The 21,647-nt window shown below is 31.1% G+C and overlaps 1 protein-coding gene across 9 annotated transcripts in view; it reads right to left on the reverse strand.

Moving 5' to 3' along the window:
* Positions 1-17,974: 17,974 nt before the first annotated feature.
* Positions 17,975-21,647, reverse strand: part of LOC129985235 (probable G-protein coupled receptor AH9.1) — a 186,017-nt gene continuing 182,344 nt past the window's right edge. For all 9 annotated transcript variants that reach the window (XM_056095189.1, XM_056095188.1, XM_056095185.1 and 6 more), the window contains one exon: positions 17,975-21,149. In XM_056095189.1, coding sequence (XP_055951164.1) covers positions 20,057-21,139 — 1,083 coding nt within the window. In that variant the 5' untranslated portion in view covers positions 21,140-21,149 and the 3' untranslated portion in view covers positions 17,975-20,056. The remainder of the gene's footprint in view (positions 21,150-21,647) is intronic.

Genomic DNA, 21,647 nt, shown 5'->3' on the forward strand with positions numbered 1-21,647 from the left:
GAATTTTAAAATTGCGCGGGGAGAATTTAATTTAATTTATTGTCTGTTCTACAATAGGCAGTTTTCCACATATGGATATTTTAATACAAACATTCCCATTTTTTATTTCCCATTATAATACTATCGTGGTGATGTATAATACTATCTCTCTCTCTCTCTCTCTCTCTCTCTCTCTCTCTATATATATATATATATATATATATATATATATATATATATATATATATATATATATATATATATATATATATATATATATTTAGTGCAAATAATCGCCTTTTTTTATGTCAATGCGGTTGATTGTTAAACAGAGAGAAAGCACTAATTTGAATATTAACAGGTTACTTCTACTCCTAATAAGATAATAAAGAGCATTTTTTGCTATTCTTTCCATTTTTTTAAAAAAATTTTATTTTTGCTTTTTGCTTTCCTTTTTATAAGTTTAATTCTAATATACTTTAAATTTTTCTTAGTTTTAAAATTTAGCGACAGATGGCAGCACGAGGTTTTATTTTGTAAATTTTAACCACAAGATGGCAGCACATGGCAGCAATAGATACAGTATTCAACTTAAAATGGCACTGAAATAGTAATTTAAAATAAGATTTGTTGTCAAAGTTCCAATACATTTCGATTCACCAGCTTTTGAAAATAATGTGGGATCTAAAATCCTCTTCAATTTTTCGGTAAGACATTTTAAAATAAAATAACTTCATTAAGACTTTTTATTTCCTAGATAGAATGGATTATTCAAGTGATTGGAATCACATAACTATAAAAATTGCACAAAGCAAAATCCAGAATTCAGAAACTGCAAAGAGTTTCAAAAAAGAAAAGGCGTTAAGATTCGAACAAACAACATTGAAACATCGGAACATTGATCTGTATTTATCAAGTAGAGTGATTAGTTGATTAAGCAGACAAATTATGATTAATGAGCCTTTCAATAGTAATTTTTGACGTGTTATTACACATAACGTAGGTCGGGGTAAATGTGCAACAAGGGAACTCTCAAATTTATTTGGGCACAAGGAATATACAGAAACCCCAAGGAATATAGAGGAACCATATACAATTAAAGGAAAAATAATGGGACTTCCCCTAGGATGGAGAATAATTGCCCACCCTTATGGGAAGGCGACAACAGCAGTAAGAACCCAAAATTTTTCCTTATTGGCAAGATTTATGAGTGAAAACATATTAGCATCCAATTTGTCAGAGGGAAATAGTGAAATTACTGTGGTATCGGCATATTTTACCATCGACTCATAATAAGGAAGAAATCCTCAGAGAGCTTGAAAATCTGTTTGAACAATTTGGGACATCATCCATACTTCTAGGAGGAGATTTCAACCTTCATAGTCCTTTATGGGAAAATGAAATTTCCGATCATAAACCACAGGATGAAGCTGGCTCGTTTTTAGAATTCATTTTTTTAAAAACTTTTTATTTCGATTGATCCAAACTTATTGCCAATGTTTCAATCAGCAAATGGGAAAAGCTGGATTGATGTCACCTTATCAACTGAAGACTTGCATGACAGAGTAACGGTCTGGAAGGTAATCCAAAGTACGCTGAGTGACCATGAATTTGTTTTTCTTCAAATTAATATGGGTGTAAAAGTATTTTCAGCAGAAAAAATTTAAGTAAGAAAGAGGAAAATTCGACAAATTAGCCCTAAAATGTCTGAAAAATATGCAAATATAAAAGAAACAATGCAAAGGATAAAAACTAAGTAAGATTTAGAATTATGGGTAAAAGAATTTACGAAATTCATCCAAGGAGTTAGCCAAAGATCACACAATAAAGGGACACATCACCTCAGGGTCTCCTGGTGGGACACTGAGCTAGAGAAACAATGAAAATTAACAAGAGCCTTGTGGCGTAGATACCAACGATATAAAAACACTAAAGAATGAAGAGAAGAAAAATTTATTAAAAAAAATGAATCAATATACAGTGAAGAAAGAAAAGTATTGAATGCTTTGAAAAGTTATGTAGCGAAATTATGAGAATGGGCCCTTTCGAGCTCACGCATAAATTAGCGGTAGATAAAATGAAAAGGAAAAAAATTACAGGAAAACATAATCTTTCTGAGTTTATGAGAGAAATTCGTCAACACTGTCTACAACTTGCTCTCACGAAAGAGGAGGCTCTCCTAGCTCATAAACAAGTAAAAAGATTAAAGGAAGCACAAGATTTAACATCTTGGAGCCCCTCGAAAAGAAAACAATTGTCGGAACGACTCGACGCGGCGTATAGACAAGTTCAAATCACTGAGGAAAAATTAAAAAATGCAAAACCCTGCATTAATAGAAATTGCGAGTACCATGATTGGGAAAAGAATTTATGCATTCACATCCAAAATCTTCAGAGCAGAATCCAAATACTAAATTCAACAGCATCAACCTTCATAGACACCCTTCAGCAAATGAAAGAAAACAACTTAGAGCATACTTCCCAATATCTTGATGATTACTCTAAATTACAAGAACTGCAAGCTGACGCCGTGAATCTTGAAGGATATTTAGGTGAATTGGGCCCTTGCCCCATCAGCAACTTTGACAAACATACCCAGGAAAACGAAAAACAGCCCATGGATGTCGACAATACGCATGAAATAAACAACAAGAGGAATGAAAATTTTCAAACAGTTAATCCTAGAAAAGCTGCCAAAATTCGAAAAACTGAAGAAAAACAAGAAACTATGGACACATCAAATAGATTTGAGTTACTAAATCAAATTCAGGAAAACCAAGAAAAAAATCATAAATAGACCAGCAGCCATAAATTTGAAACTTTCAAGTAATTACAACATTACATTGCAAGAAATCCATAGAAAATTCCCCCAAACAGAAAACAAGCTTATCAGAAACATGATTGCAATACACCCAGCAACTGAAGATGAAAGATCCGAAATCATCGAATTTCTAACAGAGAAGAAAGAAGAATTTATATTATCCGAAAATCAAGATGAAAGACCATTAAAAGTTATCCTGAAAGGTCTCCCAATAAGCGCAGATAAAGACGAAATTATAAAAGAATTAGAAGAAAGAAATTACAAGGTAAATAGAATATCCCAGCTTAGAAACTTCAAGTTGCAATCTCTCTACCCAATATTCCTCCTAGAAATAAAGAAGTCTGAAAATGCCCAAAATATTTTTAATGAAAAATCCCTTCTTCACCTCAGAATCAAAATAGAAAGCTACAGAAGAAAAACGACTGCTACCATGTGCTACAACTGTGCTGGCTTTTTCCATGCAGCAAGAAATTGCAGAATGACATCGAAATGTATCAGATGTGGTGGTACCCAAGCGACCAGGGACTGCAACATCACGGAAAAAGTCAAGGATCCAGTGTGTGTAAATTGTAATGAAACCGGACACACAGCTGCCTGGAAAGGATGTTCCAAATTCCCCAAACTTACAACAATAAAGGGAAGACCCACCTACGCTGAAATTGCAAGAGAAAAACAAGGAAATCAAGACCCAAAACCCATCTCACCACCTAGCAAGCAGAACATGGAGCCCACTTTGAAGGTTAATAAAGAAATCCCCACACTTCAACAAACTATGCAAATCATCAAGGAACTTAGAGAAATACTACAGGAATTCCCCACATTATTGGAAGCAGTCAAACTTGCAAGGAAAACAAACAATAAAGAAGAGAAAAAGCTGATTATCCTAAATGCGTTGATCGGCTAAGTCCTTCAAAAAGTAAAGACATCCCTCAACAATAATCCAGCTTTCTGATTGGTCTCCCAGATACAATAGTTTATCCGCTACCAGGCCCTCTCCAAACTCCAAAAGCTCCATGCTTCACCCTCTCCCACTCCCCTGACAACTGCTTTCCTATTGGTCAAGACTTCACACCCACTCTCCCTCGCCTGCTACGTGACGATTGTATCGGAGGACACTGCTCATTCCACTCTTCTCTCTAGACCCATGCTGACGACACCTCGACCAGTTTTTCAGATGCAGCTCACCATCTACTCTCAAAGTTAAGGGCATTCTATATCGCCAGGTTTTTTATCACCAGGATCATGGAGATAGCCTTGCTACGCAAGGCGGGTGCGCCGGATAACTTTACCATCACCGGAAAACATAATTGCATCCTATTGGATGGAACAAAAACCAGAAATACGAAACTATTGAAATTATTGTTATATGCTATTTCAAATCGGAACAGTCCAAACACGAATTTAACCCTTCAACCGGCTGGAACGTAGAAAGTCGCTCCAACGTGTCTCTTGAATACCGGCTGGAACGTAGGAAGTTGCTTTCCGAAAACTGTTTTGAACCCGGCTGGAACGTAGGAAGTTGCTTTCCGCAAACTGCTATTAACCCGGCTCCAACGTAGAAAGTCGTCAATGCTTTCCCCCTTAAATGCAATAAACGGGGTGGGTCATCTGCTTGTTAAGGTCATTTTGTGGTTTTCGCTGACAGTTAGAATTTGGGTGGTCCCTCCAATTAGGGGAACGAACTCCCGAAAAGGGGAAATAACGCTTTTCGTAAGAATTCGCGATTGCAGGATCGATTGGTGATATGAGCTGTATACTTCATTTCTGATTTGGATATTTCATTATTTCGCCACAAATTTAATATCCAAATGAAAACTATTATACTTATTAAAGGTAGGGAATCCCTCATATTTACATGTCATAATCATGTATAACAGTTAATGATTGTGATTAGTTCGCAAAAAAGTACGTTTGAACTTTTAATAATACTTTTATTAAAATGCTGTAAAATATAAAAAAACAAATCCTTATATAAAATTTTTAAATTTATTTTCATCCCAATTATTAAGCAAGACAAATATTTATTTATAAATGTAATTTTAACTATTGTTTAAGCTTTGTATATAGATTTTGGCCAAGCATTTAATACGTAATGAAAGGCAAATTTGAAAATTTTTGGATCTAATTATTTATTTTTTACTGTTTAGAATGAGTTTTTAGTAAAAGCGTTTTTAATTTTTTTTATAGACGTTTTTATTTAAAGTATCGTGATAAATGTAGTTACTATTATTCTCTTATACTGCTTAATATTATTTTTTATTTCACTATTTAAATACAAGCGTTGTTCACTGGTTTTTGCAAATCATATTTGTCTTTCGTTTTTTTTTGGGGGGGGGGGAGAGGGCTCAGGTTATAAAAAAACCCGCTTTTTTTATAAATATAAAAAAATATTTTTTTAGAAATTATATCTTTAAAATATATAATTATATTATAAATATATATTTAAAATCTCTATAAAAAAATCAAAGCACATTCAAATGGGAGGAAGAGTTGTGTCTTGTGACGGGCTGCGAAAAGCGTAAATGAAAAAATTACTTGGTAATAATAAGGACTATTAAAAAAAGTTTGGCATATGAAAGAAAGAAAATATATTTAATAAATGGAAAACATTTATTTATATTCTTCAAAATTGGATGATGTGTATGATATTGCTTTGAAGAATAGAATTAATGAATGTATCTGTGCAATTATAATTATTGCTTTGCAATAAAACAGCATTAACTATTTAATGAAATTAAATAAATGCATTAAAGGCTGATACGATTTCTAACTGTTTGAACGTATCACAAGGCTGTGGATTCAGAACTTTTTTTATCTATGGATCTCGGTTCCTTTCAATTGCTAGTATTCGGTAAGAAAATCCATGTTTCTCTATGTGAAAGTAGTTTTTCGGCTTGTTCGCATTGTTAAAAGAAGTTTTACGATCAAATCAAGCAGTAAAATGTCGGTAGGTTTAGTGCTTAAAGTTGCCCAAGTTACATTACAAAGAGAAGTGTTACATCTGGTGAACAACAGCCTATTCAAGGAAAATTAGTTTCTCAAAATGGGTTATATAGAACATGCGCCAGGCAGATTGTACAATAGAAGTACTTTTAATACGAATCTTGCATTGAAAGGGAGGATATTTTCCCTTGCTAGGCATTCAGCAAGACAAGAATTAATTCTTGAAAGAGGTTTTGAGTAGTTCTTTTAATCTTTACCATTCTTGAAATTTATGAGTCTTGGATTCAAAAGATTAATTCATCACTCCTGAAAGCGGTGTTCTTTTTATTAAGTTAACGTGGGTATTATGGCAATAATCTATGAAAAAAAGTTTTTAAGCTTTGCTCTTTAATCAGTTTTAGATTTTATGTCAAACAAAGTGTGTGCTCTACTATTTTTGATTTTCATATCCATTAAAGTTTTTTTTTCATAGAAGATTTAAAGACGTATTTCTTAATATATTCAATAATAAGTAATGACTAAAAAATAAAATAAAAAATTCGATTTCTCTGTTCACTAATACAATGCAAGTGGGTTTTCTTACTAAATTTGTTTATATTCTGGTTGAAATTTGGCTATTGATCAGATACTACTGAAGATTGTTTCCAATAGAAAAATTGCTTCCTTTAGGAAATTTATTTCTAATGCACTTCCTAAGGGCAATCCTAATAGCAATTTTCAAAAATGAGCTAAAAATGTTTCACCAATGCTTGATTCTGCACTTGAACTTTATCTAAAGTATAACAGAATTTTTAACAAAAGCATACCACTGAAAGATACTCAGCATTAAATAATTAGTTGGATCATATCTTGATATCAACAATGGAAAAAAATTAGGTTGAAATGATAGAAGCAACAATGAAGACAATTTAATTTCACTTCCATAATGAAATATATTGATGTAAAATATGCTTAAATTCGATAAATTAATATACAAATGTCAAATTAGTTAATTTACTTTTCTTCGAATTACCACGGAAAAATTTTAATTAAAATTTTTACTATGCTTTAAAAATTCATAATTTACGAAAATAGTAGCGTTTGAATTTTTAAAAAGCTATTTGTGAATATTATTTTTGCTTTGATAAAAAGTAGTTACAGATGATAAGAACAACATGAGACATTTAACATTATGAGAACATTTTAACATCATGAGACCACGATGAGTCATCTGTGACTAGACCACCAATAACTTGCTGCTTTATCACACCAACATGATTCTCCGACCTGTCTTTGCTAATTAATTCTATGATGTAACAATTCACGCTTATCTCTATTTTTCTTAAAAATATAAAATAACTTATATATATATATTATTTCTGATTTAGCACAACCTTCTTAATATGTAATGTCATTGTTAAGCAAATTTTCTCCCATCCAATTTTTGTGACCGGAGGATAAGATCATTTAAATGAAGAATTTCTGCCCTTCTTGCACAAACTGGAAAAATAAGGAACTGGTAAAATAATAAAATAATTACAGATTCATTAATATCTATAATTTGTTTTATTTTAATGAGTGTGCCAAAATTTGTAGCAAGTATTTTTATTGTTGCAATGAAATAAAAACCTTAATTTTCACTCACTGGTTTTAAACGTTATTGAAGTTATGATTACTTACTCTAGATTGTTTTTCATTTATTTTATTGTGCATCTACCTTTTGAAATTCACATGCAGCGAAATACCTTATAAATATTGCCAGTGAAATTCGTTTGAATTGTTCAGAAATGAAGAGCATGGAAGCAAGAGTCTGAAAGGGTAATTCTTAACTGTTGGACACATGCAGCTAAGTCTCATTTTTCGTAAATTATCTACGAGATAATTTACGAATTTTCATAAAAAATCATAATGTTGTAACTTAATAAAATGGGTACAGTTGAAATTTTGATTTCATTGATGGAGTTAGATGAAAGAAAGATTCTTCGCAATATTTAACGCCAGAGAAATGCTTGGATTTATGAAAATATTTCTGCACTGACTATAAGTCATTTTTACCAAGATTTGTGACAAAATTAGGAATGATATAAGAAATTGACATTCAAAATATTCACTTATTAAAAATATGAATGAAATGATGATTTTTATCAGATATAAGCCTCGTGAGTAAATGGATACACTATGTTTTCTTATTTTAGCATTAAAATTAACTTTAAAAATTTATTATTTCAACTTATTTTTTAATTATTTCAAAATAAGATAATTAGTCAAAAATATTCAAGTTAATAATATTTTCATCAACATATTATCATTAAAATATTCACCTACTATATATTGACAAAAGATTGTTTTATTATTTTTCAAAACTTAAAAAAATGAAATGAAAAACAAAAATCAAAAAATAAACAAAAAATTTTTATAAATTTTTATTTATAATTTTCAATAACAGATTATAACAGATTTATATCCGAAATGAATGTAGTATTTTTAAATTAATAATAATTTTTTATAATTTATTTCAATCAGGGAGCTATAAATCATGCTATTTTCATTTCGAATACCAAATATGCGAGTAAAAGGCTTACAACTAAAAATTAGAAAAAACTTAAGTAAAATTCACTGAATGTCAGTAAAAAGAATGTATTATATTCGTAATGCAATTTGATGAATGATAATTCCTTTTAAATAATTTATTAAACAAATTTTTCTATTACTAATAAAAATTTATAAAATCATACTGCGGATTTTTTTAAAAATTTATTTTTGAACAAATTCTATTTTCTGCAAACATTGCAGATTAAAAGAGAAGTTCTTAGTTCTCAGAGCGAAAACCAACTTCTTAGTTGAAAAACCGCATGGCAATTGCCCTGCGTCGACAGATTTATTACTTGATTGATCAGTCAGTCCTATTCAAAATCCCCGGTGTTTAGGGGGTGGCGATGGTCGAGACGCGGGAAAGTTTACCCCCTGTTGTTAATGGTCAGGGGAAAGCAAAAACATACCAGGCCGGTTTAGGAACGTTCTGCCAATTTCTTTTCTAGTAAATTGTGTTCAACCTTTATTTTGACTGCGGCCGTTTTAAGAACATTCTTAAGCTGGACAGCCGACGCTCGATGGGTTAAAAAGCAGAAGAAAATGAGGAAAAGTATTGAAGAATATAAAAGTAAAGAAAAAGATAAAATATTCACAATAAATGAAATAAGAACCACGATTAATAAGATGGCTAAAAAGAAAACACCTGGATTGGATAACATCCCAATGGAAATGCTTGCTCAAATTAACAGAAAGAATACAATCATACTTTTAGTTATATAACAAGTGCTTAGAATTAGGTGAGTTCCAAATCAATGAAAGGTATCAAAATTGATTTTAATTCCTAAAACTAATAAAGGCATAGAGAACCCTAAATCCTATGGACCAATTTGTTAGCAAACAACAGCAAGTAAAATCTTGGATAAATTTAGATAACTAAAACAGTACAGCACTTGTTAACGGCACAAAATAAACTACATCATGATAAACATGGTTTTAGATATAATCACGCTTGTGAAACAGCACAAAATGCACTATGGAGTAAAATAAAGGGTGCGATGAATAAAAAACTAAAAACCACAATTATATCTTTGGATGTAACTGGAGTATTTGATTCAGTGTAGAGGAAAAGCATTTTATATGCCCTTATAAAAATGAATTGTGCGAGCAACCATTTTGAAGTGATTAGAGATTGCTTAAATGAAAGACAATGTATTTACCAAAATGAAGATAATTATTGGGAATTTATAATGGATAGAGAAAGACTCTTGCAGCAGGCCGTTATTCTGGAATTTGGTTATGAATTCTGCATTTAAATGAAAACAAATAATTCATAGAAAAATAAAATAAGACAAAATGCAAAAGCTAGAGTTTAATGAAAGGAAAAGAATTCAAATGTCGATTACATTTGGAGAACGATTAAAATTAACAGATCCGCCTAACATAAAAATGGGAAATAACTTTAAAAATGTGTCTAATCACACTAAATACTTGGGAGTTACATGGGACAGTAAATTAACATTTACGTCGCATTTTAGTAAGGCCAAGAAAAAAGTGGATGTATTAACATATAAACTAGTGAGAATTGTGGATAAATTTTATAGAAAAATGAAATTTCATCTAAGAAGAATCTACAATGGGACCTTGAGCCATTTGTTCTTTTCGGGCACGGAGCATGGGGACATAGGCTAAATTTGAAGAAAATCAGAGAAGTGTGAAATGGTATGCAACAGCGCCCTCTCATCATGATGTCTGGCGTATATAAAATCATTTCTACCGAAGCTCTTCAAATGATAGCGGGGATTTTACCACTGATTTTTAGAGGGATCACAGAGCAACGGAAATGTTCACTAAATTTCAAATAAGAACTACTAGTAATAATGTAAGAATAGGAAACAAATGCTTCAGCTGTAAAGATAATGAGATGTATTTTGACAAGTTCGAACAACACCCTGCAGAATGGTTTATTCATGGTTTTCAAATTAAAATCCCAGATACAGATGGAATAGAAATTTTTGTTCCGTCTATATCTGGGATGGTTCGAAAGATGATAATAAATTAGGATCTGCAGTAGTAGTATTCTACTATGGGAAAGAGATCGAAAAAAGTCTTGTGAAATTATCGAACCATGCCACAAGTTTCCAGGCAGAAGTGAAAGCTCTAAAGATGGCCATTGAATATTGTGAAAGGGTGGAGGATGGACAAAAGTGCTCAATTTTTTCAGATTATCTGTCAGTCCTACAAGCCTTACAATCATCTCACAATCGTAATAGGGAAATATGGACAATAAAAGAAAAGATTAAAAAAATGTAAAAATTAACAAGTGGACAGAGTTGAATTGGGTTAAAGCCCGTATTGGGATATATGGTAATGAAAAGGCGGATCAATATGCAAAGTTGGTGGCACAGAAAGAGGGTGTCGATTTAATTGTACACAAATCAAATGGTGTCTTTAAATGGGAATTAAGAGAATAAATAAAGCTACAGAAGAAATAAGCTATGGTTTGAGAATTGGTATATTTCCAAAAAAGGTTTAAATTATGATTATATTTATTATGAGTAAATTATGATTTTATTTTTAACCCTGAAATAAAGATAAGAAGATACTATTCACTGATAATTCAAATTATATCACGACATGGGAGATTTCCTGCATATTTCCAAAGATTTGGAAGAATTCAGGAAAATAAATGCATTTGTGGAGGAATGGGCACTGTTTACCACTATTTAAAGGAATGCATAGAAATCTCGGAATTAAAAAAGAATCTGAAAGTTGAAAATGATGACTTAAGTACAGTACTGATGGTACCAGATAATCGTAAAGTCTGAAGGACATGATGTTAAAAAAATGTCAGTTTTCTATTAACTTTTGAAAGTGTTTGGATTTCTGCTGTTGTGAAACGAGAATTTCGAGGAGAGTTTCTTTAAGCGATGGTCTGTTTCTTATTTAATAGGAAGACATGTGAACGAGAAGGAAGGTTGAAGGAAGGTGAGTGACCACTTTGCGGCTAGGGAGTCAAATGCCACAAAGAGGATGTCAGTGTTATGGACGGACAATGTTAAAAAAAGCAGTGGGCCAACAACTGTCAATACTGCTACGTTCAGTGGTGGTGGGGTTGTCAGCTGTACACAAGAAGAAGAATGGATTACTCAGGTTACTTACTATTTCTCTGTGTTTTACTTTATCGTACTACAATCAACAAAAAATATGACCTTAAGATTTTGGCGATTTTTTTTGTCCTGAGTCGTTCAAAAAACACATTTGTGGAATTATGTCTGTCTATTTGATTATGAACATTATAACTTAAAAACGATTTGAGCTAAATAGACGAAATTTGGATGTGAACTTTACATCACATTTCTAGATTTCTATTAAATTTTGAAGGAAATCCATACACATAAAATTTGCCTGTTTGGGTACAAGTAAACAAGATGACTACAAAATGTCAAGAGTTAAATATATAAACTATGGTACATGGATTTCAATACCTGGTGTAGATTCTTATCAAATTTTGTACCAAGTCCGTTGATGAGTCGAACCGTCTATCAGTTTGTAATGTAAAATGCAACGAAACGCGATAACTCAAAAAGGGGACAACTCAGATAAATGAAATTTGGTATACGACCCTAGAATTAAAATTGCAGTTCAATGTCATATTTTGGTTCCAGTCATTATAGAAAGGAAGTGCGAAATATTTCCTTGCTTTTCTTCATTATACTTCGAAATACAAAACGTTCACGTGCGGGGACTCTTAACATAAACATCTTGGCTTGTCCGAAATGCGAAAATTTGTATGGCATGGTGGCAGTTGAAGAATAACACCTTTGACAGGTAACATGCGAGAAAGTATCTAGGGAACTTCTCCCGATGGGTTCCCTGGAAATTATTGTTTTGACAAGTCACTCAATAGCAGCTCGTATATTGTAGATATGTGAGGGAAGGGGGGGGGGCTTAAATTATCTGAATTGGCTTTCGACATAATTGAAATATTACCTTCTTTAATTAATTTTAAAATTTTTAATAACCAGCCAGTAAAATGTTGAGGTTTTCAACTAGATAAAAGTAAATTTTATTGAAGAAATAATTAATTTTTGAATAATAAATTTCAAGAGAAATTATTGTTATTATTTTTTTCTCACTTTTCTTATTCTCGTTGATAAACATTTATTTACAACGAGTAGGATATAAAAAATTATAAAATTGTGAGGTTAAAATAAATACACATGTACAGATGTTACTATTATTTACAAAACAATTCAAGAATACAATACTTTTTACTTTAATTTATTCAATAGCTTTTCTTTTATAAAGTTATTTTCATACAAACTGCCACTTTGCGAAAAAATTTTCTTCGGTGAGCTAAATTATGCTTCCATAGTCGCAGGAAGGGAAAAAGAAATTGTACTTTGAACAATATCCTAAAATGTGGAGCGACTTTGATGCTGCGTTCGAGTTCGGTGGAAGTGATTTTTCAAACAAAACAAAACAGGCATACCGTTCTGTATAAATACTGAAAGTTTTAAAAAGAATACAATTGAATTGCTGGTAGATGCAGATGTTGGGACAAATTAAATGAGTGATTATGTTTAAACCATGCAAATCTTTTTAATTGAGATTATTAGCGGTTATTTTAAAAGTGGAAGTGCTGTAGTTGCATGGCATCTTTGCGCAAGCCATTCCTTGCCTAGTCATGCAGACGAATTTCGTGTAAGATAATTGAAATTTTCTTCACTGCTAAATACCTTTTTTATTACTATTTATAATGCTATGTGATTAACCCTTCAACCGGCTGGAACGTAGAAAGTCGCTCCAACGTGTCTCTTGAATACCGGCTGGAACGTAGGAAGTTGCTTTCCGAAAACTGTTTTGAACCCGGCTGGAACGTAGGAAGTTGCTTTCCGCAAACTGCTATTAACCCGGCTCCAACGTAGAAAGTCGTCAATGCTTTCCCCCTTAAATGCAATAAACGGGGTGGGTCATCTGCTTGTTAAGGTCATTTTGTGGTTTTCGCTGACAGTTAGAATTTGGGTGGTCCCTCCAATTAGGGGAACGAACTCCCGAAAAGGGGAAATAACGCTTTTCGTAAGAATTCGCGATTGCAGGATCGATTGGTGATATGAGCTGTATACTTCATTTCTGATTTGGATATTTCATTATTTCGCCACAAATTTAATATCCAAATGAAAACTATTATACTTATTAAAGGTAGGGAATCCCTCATATTTACATGTCATAATCATGTATAACAGTTAATGATTGTGATTAGTTCGCAAAAAAGTACGTTTGAACTTTTAATAATACTTTTATTAAAATGCTGTAAAATATAAAAAAACAAATCCTTATATAAAATTTTTAAATTTATTTTCATCCCAATTATTAAGCAAGACAAATATTTATTTATAAATGTAATTTTAACTATTGTTTAAGCTTTGTATATAGATTTTGGCCAAGCATTTAATACGTAATGAAAGGCAAATTTGAAAATTTTTGGATCTAATTATTTATTTTTTACTGTTTAGAATGAGTTTTTAGTAAAAGCGTTTTTAATTTTTTTTATAGACGTTTTTATTTAAAGTATCTTGATAAATGTAGTTACTATTATTCTCTTATACTGCTTAATATTATTTTTTATTTCACTATTTAAATACAAGCGTTGTTCACTGGTTTTTGCAAATCATATTTGTCTTTCGTTTTTTTTGGGGGGGGGAGAGGGCTCAGGTTATAAAAAAAACCGCTTTTTTTATAAATATAAAAAATATTTTTTTAGAAATTATATCTTTAAAATATATAATTATATTATAAATATATATTTAAAATCTCTATAAAAAAATCAAAGCACATTCAAATGGGAGGAAGAGTTGTGTCTTGTGACGGGCTGCGAAAAGCGTAAATGAAAAAAATTACTTGGTAATAATAAGGACTATTAAAAAAAGTTTGGCATATGAAAGAAAGAAAATATATTTAATAAATGGAAAACATTTATTTATATTCTTCAAAATTGGATGATGTGTATGATATTGCTTTGAAGAATAGAATTAATGAATGTATCTGTGCAATTATAATTATTGCTTTGCAATAAAACAGCATTAACTATTTAATGAAATTAAATAAATGCATTAAAGGCTGATACGATTTCTAACTGTTTGAACGTATCACAAGGCTGTGGATTCAGAACTTTTTTTATCTATGGATCTCGGTTCCTTTCAATTGCTAGTATTCGGTAAGAAAATCCATGTTTCTCTATGTGAAAGTAGTTTTTCGGCTTGTTCGCATTGTTAAAAGAAGTTTTACGATCAAATCAAGCAGTAAAATGTCGGTAGGTTTAGTGCTTAAAGTTGCCCAAGTTACATTACAAAGAGAAGTGTTACATCTGGTGAACAACAGCCTATTCAAGGAAAATTAGTGTCTCAAAATGGGTTATATAGAACATGCGCCAGGCAGATTGTACAATAGAAGTACTTTTAATACGAATCTTGCATTGAAAGGGAGGATATTTTCCCTTGCTAGGCATTCAGCAAGACAAGAATTAATTCTTGAAAGAGGTTTTGAGTAGTTCTTTTAATCTTTACCATTCTTGAAATTTATGAGTCTTGGATTCAAAAGATTAATTCATCACTCCTGAAAGCGGTGTTCTTTTTATTAAGTTAACGTGGGTATTATGGCAATAATCTATGAAAAAAAGTTTTTAAGCTTTGCTCTTTAATCAGTTTTAGATTTTATGTCAAACAAAGTGTGTGCTCTACTATTTTTGATTTTCATATCCATTAAAGTTTTTTTTTCATAGGAGATTTAAAGACGTATTTCTTAATATATTCAATAATAAGTAATGACTAAAAAATAAAATAAAAAATTCGATTTCTCTGTTCACTAATACAATGCAAGTGGGTTTTCTTACTAAATTTGTTTATATTCTGGTTGAAATTCGGCTATTGATCAGATACTACTGAAGATTGTTTCCAATAGAAAAATTGCTTCCTTTAGGAAATTTATTTCTAATGCACTTCCTAAGGGCAATCCTAATAGCAATTTTCAAAAATGAGCTAAAAATGTTTCACCAATGCTTGATTCTGCACTTGAACTTTATCTAAAGTATAACAGAATTTTTAACAAAAGCATACCACTGAAAGATACTCAGCATTAAATAATTAGTTGGATCATATCTTGATATCAACAATGGAAAAAAATTAGGTTGAAATGATAGAAGCAACAATGAAGACAATTTAATTTCACTTCCATAATGAAATATATTGATGTAAAATATGCTTAAATTCGATAAATTAATATACAAATGTCAAATTAGTTAATTTACTTTTCTTCGAATTACCACGGAAAAATTTTAATTAAAATTTTTACTATGCTTTAAAAATTCATAATTTACGAAAATAGTAGCGTTTGAATTTTTAAAAAGCTATTTGTGAATATTATTTTTGCTTTGATAAAAAGTAGTTACAGATGATAAGAACAACATGAGACATTTAACATTATGAGAACATTTTAACATCATGAGACCACGATGAGTCATCTGTGACTAGACCACCAATAACTTGCTGCTTTATCACACCAACATGATTCTCCGACCTGTCTTTGCTAATTAATTCTATGATGTAACAATTCACGCTTATCTCTATTTTTCTTAAAAATATAAAATAACTTATATATATATATTATTTCTGATTTAGCACAACCTTCTTAATATGTAATGTCATTGTTAAGCAAATTTTCTCCCATCCAATTTTTGTGACCGGAGGATAAGATCATTTAAATGAAGAATTTCTGCCCTTCTTGCACAAACTGGAAAAATAAGGAACTGGTAAAATAATAAAATAATTACAGATTCATTAATATCTATAATTTGTTTTATTTTAATGAGTGTGCCAAAATTTGTAGCAAGTATTTTTATTGTTGCAATGAAATAAAAACCTTAATTTTCACTCACTGGTTTTAAACGTTATTGAAGTTATGATTACTTACTCTAGATTGTTTTTCATTTATTTTATTGTGCATCTACCTTTTGAAATTCACATGCAGCGAAATACCTTATAAATATTGCCAGTGAAATTCGTTTGAATTGTTCAGAAATGAAGAGCATGGAAGCAAGAGTCTGAAAGGGTAATTCTTAACTGTTGGACACATGCAGCTAAGTCTCATTTTTCGTAAATTATCTACGAGATAATTTACGAATTTTCATAAAAAATCATAATGTTGTAACTTAATAAAATGGGTACAGTTGAAATTTTGATTTCATTGATGGAGTTAGATGAAAGAAAGATTCTTCGCAATATTTAACGCCAGAGAAATGCTTGGATTTATGAAAATATTTCTGCACTGACTATAAGTCATTTTTACCAAGATTTGTGACAAAATTAGGAATGATATAAGAAATTGACATTCAAAATATTCACTTATTAAAAATATGAATGAAATGATGATTTTTATCAGATATAAGCCTCGTGAGTAAATGGATACATTAATATGTTTTTTTAGTATTAAAATTAACTTTAAAAATTTATTATTTCAACTTATTTTTTTAATCATTTCAAAATAAGATAATAAGTCAAAAATATTCAAGTTAATAATATTTTCATCAACATATTATCAATAAAATATTCACCTACTATATATTGACAAAAGATTGTTTTATTATTTTCAGAACTTAAAAAAATGGAAAAAAAAAATACAAATTTTTATTTATAATTTTCAATAACAGATTTATATCTGAAATGAATGTAGTATTTTTAAATTATTAATAATAAATTTTTATAATTTATTTTAATCAGAGAACTATATATTTATCTATTATATATAATATGCGAGTAAAATGCTTACAACTAAAAATTAGAAAAAACTTAATTAAAATTCACTGAATGTCAGTAAAAAGAATGTATTATATTCGTAATGCAATTTGATGAATGATAATTCCTTTTAAATAATTTATTAAACAAATTTTTCTATTACTAATAAAAATTTATAAAATCATACTGCGGATTTTTTTTAAAATTTATTTTTGAACAAATTCTATTTTCTGCAAACATTGCAGATTAAAAGAGAAGTTCTTAGTTCTCAGAGCGAAAACCAACTTCTTAGTTGAAAAACCGCATGGCAATTGCCCTGCGTCGACAGATTTATTACTTGATTGATCAGTCAGTCCTATTCAAAATCCCCGGTGTTTAGGGGGTGGCGATGGTCGAGACGCGGGAAAGTTTACCCCCTGTTGTTAATGGTCAGGGGAAAGCAAAAACATACCAGGCCGGTTTAGGAACGTTCTGCCAATTTCTTTTCTAGTAAATTGTGTTCAACCTTTATTTTGACTGCGGCCGTTTTAAGAACATTCTTAAGCTGGACAGCCGACGCTCGATGGGTTAAAACAACATTTCAATATTTTCTATATATTATCCGAAAAATCAATAATATTAAATGACAACTAGTCTATTTACAACATTTTAAAATTTAAAAAGTGGCCAATAAACATTTTTGAAATAAATTAAAAAATTTATATATTTTGCATCTGTTATTTCTAAACCGATTTTAGAAATCTTTAATTAGAAAAATAATGAATTATTTAAAAAAATGTCAAAATCATTCATTCAATATCTTTAAATTTTATGTTGTGTAAATTGTAGTGTATGTAAAGTTTTTTGTGTATAATCTGCTTAAGATACTTTTCATGAAAATTTTTCAATTTCATAAATATTTTATTCACAATATAAACACCAAATACAAAGAAATAAAAACTCAACAACGATACTCACAAAAATCACAAGTAAGTTATAAATTTTTTGTGGATTTCTCTTCAAAACATTTTGGTGAACACTTGGAAGAATATCGAACATTCGATTCTTTTACTAATTGATTCTAATTGTTGACTAGACATAATGGAAGAAATAACTCTCAATCGTTATAAAAAAAACTGCAATTAATGTAGTAAAGCTTTTAACTGTGGAGGGCAAGCAAACAAAAATGTAAGAACAGAAGCATAATGTCATGTAAAAGAACAACAATGTCAAAGTTATAAACCTCATTTAAAACTTCGATTGATAAGAAACATAACTCTCAGAACAATAAATAAATTTATGACAATTTATTAAGCTAAATATTGCTGTTGGAATATATTCAAAATGATTTATTATGGTATTTATCATTTAATAAGTTTTTTTTCTTATTTAATTTTCATTGCATTATGATAAAACTATTGGATTGAGAATTTTCATTTTCAATCAAGAGGGTAAAACCATAGCGTAATGTATTTTTTATGTCAAATAATTATACATGAATAATTTTTAAATAAACTTTATTGCCTTTGAGGTATAGTAATTTTCAAAGCACATGGATGTAAAAGAAAGCATTAAAACACATATAAAGAATTTAAAACAAGGTTCACAATTTCATTCTTAATTATTTAAGGTTAAATGAGGTTGAAAAGCGCACAAGAATATCTTTTTAGTAAAACTGAGCAATAAGAAATAGAAAAAAAAAAAAATAATAAAAGCAGTTAGCACTAATGAGAAGAAGGCAAGAAAGTAGTGAAATAATCTTTAATTGATTAACTATTAATTATTAGATTTCAAATGAAACTATATAAAAGAGGTTTAAGTTTAAAATCAACGAGATGTCTTCAATATAAATATATTTCAAAGCTTTTGTGGCATAGTATTCTTTTCTTCGACCAACACGTTTGTTGCCCTGAATCGTGCCTGTGATTCGGATCACTATCTAAGAAGATGCTTACTTCTTTACCTTATCGTAGAAGAGATACCTTAATCGTAGAAGAGAAGACGATATCTAATTAGAGGATAGGTGAGAATCACAGCGATTCAACATAGTGAACAACAAGATAAATGAAGGGGATGCAGACTAAACATGGGCGTGTTCCACTCGCATCAAATGTTTCGGCAAATGTCGCACGAGTCCATTTCTTTTTAAATAAATCTGAATACGAGCAATGAGGTAAAAACGAGAGGCAGTTAAACACTAAAAGCTTTAAAATAAATCAGTACCTAAGAAAGTACCTTCCAAGAAATAAATACAATTTAATATAATACAAATCTACAGTAGTTCTAAAGACAAATCGTGTAGGTCTTTGAGTGTCTTAGAAAAGTTTTCGAAGTATAAAAGGCTTAAAAAGTCTTTTTCGTCGATTTTACATTCAGTTTGAATGATATCACGTCGCACAAATAAACAATAAATTGTGATTTCCGATTTCATGTTTCTTATCGAAGTACACGGCCAGTTGAAATGGCTTCTAATCAAACAAGTTTCTACAAAACTCCTGTGTTCTTGTTGAAATTCTGCAAGTTATCGATTCACTATTCACGCATTTCACATTCACTATAATTCATAGGTTAGTAGATTTCTTTACAATGTTAATACCAGTCAAGAAGTTTTAGAACTGAAATAGTGAACAATTTTGATTCCGGAGAAAATAGCACAGTTCATAAAATAATATTTTTTCAATTTTTAATTATCTATATCTTTGACTGCATACATCATTGTTGAGCTTCGTGAGCAGAAAGACGAATTAACGCACGGTTTCTAAAGTAACCTTATTGAAAAATATGTTATTCTTAAAGCGTATAAAACTGCCAATAAAATTATTTGCTCTCTTTGACACATTTTATATGTGCGACGTATGTTGTTTCAAATTCAATAAATTGTCCAGCGAAACACTCCTATAATGTATGGTCTCATTGCATTCTATTCAGACATGATAAAATATAGAGGTTTGGTGTACAGCTAAAACGTCGCAGAATCAAGATTTGTTCTTTTTAACTACAGTTGAATAGAAGGTAGTGTATAGAAATTCACAGGCTAATACTTGTTATTACTTTCTACAGAAGGTTTGCTACTTGCAGAACTCACATTTGGTGTTGGTTTAGTACAAGTGACAAGTGCTACAAATGTCCTTCTAATTTCAGAACTGCACATACAGTAGACGTAGAAATTCATAGCGTAATTGGCAAGTTCTAAAGTATTGGCAAAGGCCCGGAATAGTTGGAAACCGAAGTGAAATTCTTTGTCGTCGCTGTTCAAAATCGTTAGAACCGCAGCAGGCGTCATGCTGATGAAAAACAAGATCACTATACCCGCCAACAAAATGATTAGTCTCTGCTCCTCCCTGTACTTCTTGTGAGATGGAACAGGTCCAGAGCTGGACATGCCTAACATATCTCGACGCTTCTTTAGAGTTTTCCGGAATGTGACTATGATGGTAGTGTTGAGGATGGCCAGTAGCACCACGGGTCCCAATCTCACTAAAACCTCCTTCACCATCAAGTAAATTTTGAAAGCAGTATGACCTACCACGGCCAGGTTGTCACAAGCTATGTATTCAGTACGATTACCTGTGGTCACAGGAATAGGTTTCTTCTGAAAACAAACGGGGATGTATAGTAGAAATGCACATATGTAGGCAGCGGCAATCGATCTCCTAGCTCTCTGAGAGTTGTGTACTTCTTTGAAACGTGTGGGTAAGCATACAGAGAAGTATCTGTCCACCGTAAGAGCTACAACCAGGAAAACGCTGCTGGCCATGAAGGCGTTAACTAGTGGCATTTCGACGTGTGAGTAGTAGACAGCGGCGAGATATGTCCTGGGCTGCATGCCATGCAGTCGGAACATGGAAGAGAGACTGACTACCAGAGACATGAGATCTGAGATCGCCAGCCATGTGAGATAGACGAAGGTGACTCCCTTCAAATTAGGTCGAGTGAGAACAACCAGGTTAATGGTGTTGCCCAAAATGCCGAGAGCGATGATGACAGAGCTAATTATGCCATAGGCGATGAATTTGAGTCGTTCCACTTGCTCATTGGATGCTTGTTGCAGATGGTCTTCGGGAGTTGATAGATTTAGGACACTAATGTTGACTTCAGGAGGCGGGCATTCGGCCATGGCTAACAGTCTAAAATAAAAAGAATTAGAATTTATTTGCCGACAGGTAAATTATTTCGATGAACAGTGTTATTTATTAGCTAACATACTGACAGCAGATATGACTTATATTGATATTAATTTGGATGTATTGAAGCAAATATTGTTTAAAATAATGAAACCGTTTATTTAAAGAAATGTAGTAGCTGAAGGAATATTACTGCCATTTTAGGGTGCGATGATTTGTCAATTTCAATAATTTCTAACTGATTGAATATGACAAATTATTAGTTGAGAGGAAAAAACATCTTTATCACGAATATCATTAGGAATTTTGTCAAATTAATAGTTACAATATTTTAAGAAGAGTTTTAATCAATGAAGTTGCATTTGGCTTTTTGTAAAATATTGCTGAATCAAAGTCAAAAATGGGAATAAACATTTCATGCTTTTGATGGGAAAAAGACATAAATACTTGAAAATTGTCTTTATTTTTGGCATTCCATTGCATTACTATGGTGGAATATTA

Source organism: Argiope bruennichi, chromosome 9 (assembly GCF_947563725.1).
Source record: "Argiope bruennichi chromosome 9, qqArgBrue1.1, whole genome shotgun sequence".
NCBI classification, from domain to species: domain Eukaryota; kingdom Metazoa; phylum Arthropoda; class Arachnida; order Araneae; family Araneidae; genus Argiope; species Argiope bruennichi.